Source organism: Pinus tabuliformis, chromosome 4_1 (genome assembly GCF_031772625.1).
Source record: "Pinus tabuliformis cultivar Carrire ecotype Pingquan chromosome 4_1, CPIR1, whole genome shotgun sequence".
Taxonomy (NCBI): Eukaryota; Viridiplantae; Streptophyta; class Pinopsida; order Pinales; family Pinaceae; genus Pinus; species Pinus tabuliformis.
The window spans coordinates 392,013,066-392,018,971 of NC_142303.1; the positions used below are offsets into that span (position 1 = coordinate 392,013,066).

The window sequence follows — 5,906 nt, forward strand, 5'->3', positions numbered from 1 at the left end:
TTATTTTATACTTTTTCGGGCTTGAGGGACACAAATGTACGAAAAAGTTCAACGTGGAGTCTCCTTTAGTTTTTTCAGACTCTCTAAAATTGAAAAACGCCGAGTTTCTCCTATAGTGGGCTCGTTAAACTTTTATAGTAGAGGACCTGTTCAATTACAAACAGGAACGAACAACTCCTTCCTAGGGTTCGAATTCAAACTAGGTTGGACTCATCCGAAGGATGAGCTTACAATCAAGCATATGTTATCCTCCTCAAGCTTGTTAAAAATAAAGAGGTACTTGCCAGAAATGGTGGGGGAAAAGAGAGAAGAATGAGCCCTTTTGTTATCTTTTGTCTCAGAATAAACTTTATTACCACTCTTGAACACGACACTTTTCATTCACCTGGGTTGGGAAATCTTTTACCTCACAATTGACCAAACCACTTTGAAAGTCTTTAGCCGGGTTTCGGGATTAACTCTGAGTTATTCGTCACCAAGCCATCTGTCGTGTCGTTATGTGTTCAAGAGGTCTGCGAGCAAAACTTTCATCTGCAAAATACTTGTCATCCATTTGACCATCCCTGGAGTCAGTCCTTACAGCAAACATTTCTTCAACTTGAGCAATGATTTCGTGTTGTGGGCTTGCCTGCAACGGGTCGCTTTCTATCGACATCAACACATTATCTAGAAAGATGACTTAGGAATCGACAGTACCTTGAAGTCTGCATGCATCAATGGCAGGTTTCTCGCCTTTGACGTCAGTTTACATCATTGACTTTCGATCAAAGGATTCCGTGAAGTGTTCGACATCAGAACATCTATTCACATTTCACGGGTTGTGCTTGGTACTTTGAGAACCATTGACATTACTGGTGGTCTCTCTCACACTTGTTAACAGTTTACATCATCGACTGGTAATCAAGTGGTTTCTACCATGTTCGACATCAAATCATTTAATCACATGGCTAGAATCGTACCAATTCGAGAAGTAGAAATGAAGACCCTGGATCTAGTTTCCACCATCCAGGCTGCGAGGAGTTTTGTATTCATTATCTATGTAGACTAATCATAAACAGATGGCTGCGTCCATACTGTGTCTACAAAAGTCTATTAAAATGATGTACTGCAAGATCATTCCTGTATCAGAGTAGTTAGTCCATTAGTTAAAGTTTTTAAATCTGAGTATGGGAATGCCTACCTCAGTGATGATATAATCTTATACATGTATTTTGTGTTGAAAATTGCAGGTTCCAACCAGGTACTCCACAAGACAATCCTCGAAATGATAAAGCGCTTCACCCTTCCTAGAATTACAAAACCCTAATCTATTCCAGGCTTCGCACTTTAGGGGGCAATCTGTTACACTAAAAAATGTCACCATGACTATTTACAGTTAGTATGACTCAATCAACAGTCATGCTACCCTCTTAGGCAAGTCTTATGCCTCTGCTATCCATCTCAAACTCAAAGAAGAGAGAAAGTCTTGTAAAAAATGTGTTTATCTCTGGGGACGCAGGTTCTCTCAAACCTTACCTGCGGGGACGCTCCCAATGTTCACAAAAACTGTGTCCTTGGACGCTCTGTATGTTAAGGGACAGGTGCGTCCTTCTGTAAAAGGAAAAATGCGCAAGTTTCATCTTAAAAAAGTTACTTGTGGTTACTTCTAGAACATTCTAGAGGTCGGTTTGATGAAATGGATGCGCCTCCAGTTGGTTCATGTATCCCTATTAAGGAGGAACTTATCCCATCAATAAGGGAGCTATCCCACCCAAAGAGGGGGATCATCCCATTGATGGTGGACCTGAATAACCTCTTTACAGCACTATAAATAAAGGCATTGAGCCAGAGGGAGGAGAGGTTGAAAGCTATACATTTCTAAGGGTAAATGCTGCAGGAATTAGGTCTCCCATTTAGAAGCTTGTGAGGAGAGATTGTCATCTTTGCTTGTTCTATTGGGAGTGGGTGAGCTTTGTCAAGGTAGAGGAAGACTCTTGTGGACCCTGGAAGGAGCTTGCACAACACCAAGGCTCAGGTTGTAACAGTTCCTTTTGATTACCTTTAATGCAAATTAGTTCATTCTTCTCAATAGCTTGTTGTTTATGAGTTATTTCATGTACTCCTTGGTCTACATGTTGAATATGCTTTGTTTTATGTTATAATCAGGTGCTATTTAATGGTTTGACTGTTAGTGATTGCAGGTTTTGGAGAAAAGGAGGAGCTCATCCAGATCAACAAAGCTTGGACTTCTACAACAGCGTTTGGACAAAGGTAAGAACGAAACACTTGATTTCTCATATTATAATGCATGTTTAGTGAAGGATAGTTCTAGTTTGTATTGTTTGTCATTAGAATGTCTTAGACTTCTAGGAAGGTCGGTTGTGTCCGCACTATTGACTGATTCTGTGTGACAATGGGCATGCTAGATGATGAACCATTATGTCTCCCTTCTAATGAGGTTTTTATTGATCAGAGGACATTCAATTCAACACAGACACAAGGCTCATGGGGACCTGTGATTGAGGAGCTTCCTGATGACAATGAAGCTCCAACATCTGAATCTAAACCTGCTAGCACAAAGCCCAGAGTTGAACACCCAGATGAGGAGATCGTTTCATTCGATGTAGAGGATGAATCAAGAAATATCAGACAACAGTACCAGTCATCTCAGATCCACCCTAATTTTACTTTGCAATCATTCAACTACCATAGATCTACAATTTCTGGGCCTGGAGGTGTCTATTATACTTATTCATCTAAAAGGAGGTTTAGTCCAAATGGGGTGATGGAAGCGGAACATCATGAGAAATATAACTCTGATGGTATTAAGAATAGTGGAGTTGCTTGGGAAATTGGTGACAAGATGCATGATGTCTATATGAAACAAAATCCTGATGGCATGGAGAATACTATAGAGGCTCTTCACAACTTGACTGAAGAGGAAGCTATCAAATTCAATAAAACTTGGGAAATGCATGCAGCAAGTTCTTTCCCTGGATTAAGAAGTAGATCAAGAATGCTGGAAGACAATGGGTTTTCATTATGTTCTCTCGTTGCTGAAGGAGAATCTACCTCTGAGCTGTAATCAATCTCGCGTCCATGAATAATGCCAAAATGGGAAACCCCAACATAAAGGGAATTAGAGAGGAACCCCAAGGAAGCCAAGGAGGCCAATAAAGCAAAGAAGGCTAATGCGTTTATCCAAACAATAAGTAGGAGACGCTAAACATGATTGCTTTCTTATATAAGATACAGTGCCCTAAAGACTTTCTTGAACCCGGTTCTCCCCTACACATACACATCTAGCAAGAAAGTGAGAGAAAACCCTGTCGGTTCTGAAATGAAGTGGGCATTCTCTAGGGATTTCATTACCATTCCTGGTCCTATTTTTTCAAATTTCTCTTTTTCTTTCTGGAACTCTTTCATCATCATGTGCCCTCGAACAAATTTGACACGGGAATAGAAAGATCAGTAGAATAAGGATGTTGAATGTAATAGAAATGTAGTGGATCATCTAGCAGACCTCAACTTCGCTTGCCCTCTACTAAAGGTCATTCATATGCAAGACCTAGAGTTAGACGATATTAAGATCTTTTGTTATTTAAGAGGTTAAATGAATGTGTCTGTGAGGTCCTTTAGAGAATAGACACTGAGTTGGTGATTAGATAGAGAAACGAAAGAAACACCTAAGAATAATATGAGATGGAGCTTGTTTGTGTTCATGGTGTTGCTATAGAAGATGATTATGAAAAATTATTTATGTATTGAATGCTATGTTGGTTTATGTTACGGGATATGTATGATATCCCTTTTCTGATACCCTGGTTTCGCCTCTACTACTTGAGAAAGGTCAAATCATGTCATTGTCGTTTGGAACTTGGAAGGTACGGTGGACTTCACTACTATTAGATTTAATTTAGGCCTTGTCAAATTTTATGTTTATGTTGTCAATTGTTTCAGGCTTTTAGGGTTGATTTTGGAGTTTTTGGGAGTGGTTTCGGTGTTGTGCATGCTGAGAAAAGGCTTCTTCTATGGAAAGTTGTCTTTTTCTACGAAATAAAGTTTGCAACTCACTAGATTTACTCATAGCCCAAAGGAATTGAAGCTTCTTGTTTGACTGATATCTTGGAAAGTAAATTCTTAGGTGTTCTTGATTTTCTTGTAGACGTCTCTTTGAATAAATAAAAATTACCTTAAATGTTGTTATATATAAACCGTGTGACCTTGTTTTGCTCACACCACTTGAATATAGACCTCCAAAATTGATTTGGTATGCTTGGGTCAAACTTTAATTTTCTTTATGGATTTGGAAAATTTGTTTACATAATTTGAATTTTTGCTACCCCCATATACTACCTAAACTGGATTTCTCTATTCAACAATCCTTTTTGTGATTAGGAATAATCTTTTCCCTTGATCATTTATATATATTTCTAGAATTGAGAATTATAGTCGAACATGTATTGTCATTGATGTCATTGGAAGATCAATATGGTGAACGGCATAGCATGAAGCAGTCACCATTTTGTTTTTTCAATCAGAATATGAGAATATGAGAGCGTAATTGGCTAGGAATCACTTATATCGACCTATTGCACACCTTCCTCAATAAAGTGGCAACAAGTTTGGAGATCCCTTGATTCAGGGGTATACATGAAAGATTTGGGATGAGGTTACCAAATGGTGAGTGACACAGTCTATAGATGTATTTTCTCCCTTTTTTTATTATCTATCAGAGTCAAAGTAAGTGGTGTTGAGTCAATCTCTATATCTCTAGGTTTTCATTATATTTTTGCTACAAAATCATTTTCAATTTCTGAACATTCCTATGATAGCTATAATAACATCTTCATTGTAAAATTCTTTACCCTATGTCATACATCCAACCACTTACAACAAATGAAACAACCAAAATACATATTTCAATGCTCCTCAAAAGATTAGGCATGCATGGAAAATTTGACATGTTCAGAGAAACTCCCAAACAATAGCTTCACGAGAAAACCTTACAACCCTAAATTTGACATATTTTCCTACATCCCCCAAATAGTTGTTTGATGGTGAAAGCTTACAACCCTGAACAGATATACCTTTCTTATTGCTCCTTCAAACAGAAGACCTTAATCCACTTTGTGAAATGTTCATCAATCTTCGATATTTTCATCTGTAGCTTTGGCTCCAACATTCCCAGAATCAATATTATCATAATTTACTAAGGTATCTTCAGTGGTTGTAGTCATTGCAACAACTTTGTCTACAACTTATCCAAGAGGGGGAAGATCAAACTTGTAAGTTGCAACATACTTGCAAGTTCCAATTTTCATATAGAACAGGCATGTAGCCTCACCCTATCATCTTGGGAAGCCTGCAAGAGTCAACTTAGCAAGTTTCTGAGCATGAGTTGTGTCAAGTTCTCCTAGGGGAGGATGGTCAAATTTATAGTTTACACCATATTTGAAAATCTGCAATTTGATTTCTTCCACCCACATCCTTCCTCAATGAGTAATTCCTGCCTTACTGCCTAACTTTGTACACCTACCTAGTCCTCCCAGGCATGCACATATTGAACTCGAATCAACTCAATAATCAAGTTTAGCCCATCTCGGTTTGGGATATGCATAGTGATCGATCCCATCTGACCTCAATTTTTATAGACATTTCCCTTTTTTTCTCATAATCCATTTCTAATTATTGGGTTTTTGGATGATAAAGAATCAGGCCGAGTGGAACATGTTCCCATATCCAAACCATCACAAACGCTCCCCCACCTCAAGTTGGTGGTGTAGGAAGTGCACACGCCTTTACTATTTCTACATTAACATTAATAGTAGCACTATACATACTAAAATCTGAGGTTAGTCTGAATAGCACGTAGATGCATGCATTCCGTTCTGATGTATATACACATTTCTTTGTGAGTAAGTAAG

The 5,906-nt window shown here is 38.4% G+C and overlaps 1 protein-coding gene across 1 annotated transcript; it reads left to right on the plus strand.

Annotated features, from left to right (window-relative positions):
- Positions 1-2,392: 2,392 nt before the first annotated feature.
- Positions 2,393-3,567, plus strand: LOC149175943 (uncharacterized). The gene is made up of 2 exons (XM_089421300.1): positions 2,393-3,012; positions 3,486-3,567. Exons 1-2 carry the CDS (start codon positions 2,393-2,395, stop codon positions 3,565-3,567), a joined length of 702 nt encoding a protein of 233 aa, XP_089277426.1.
- Positions 3,568-5,906: the final 2,339 nt, after the last annotated feature.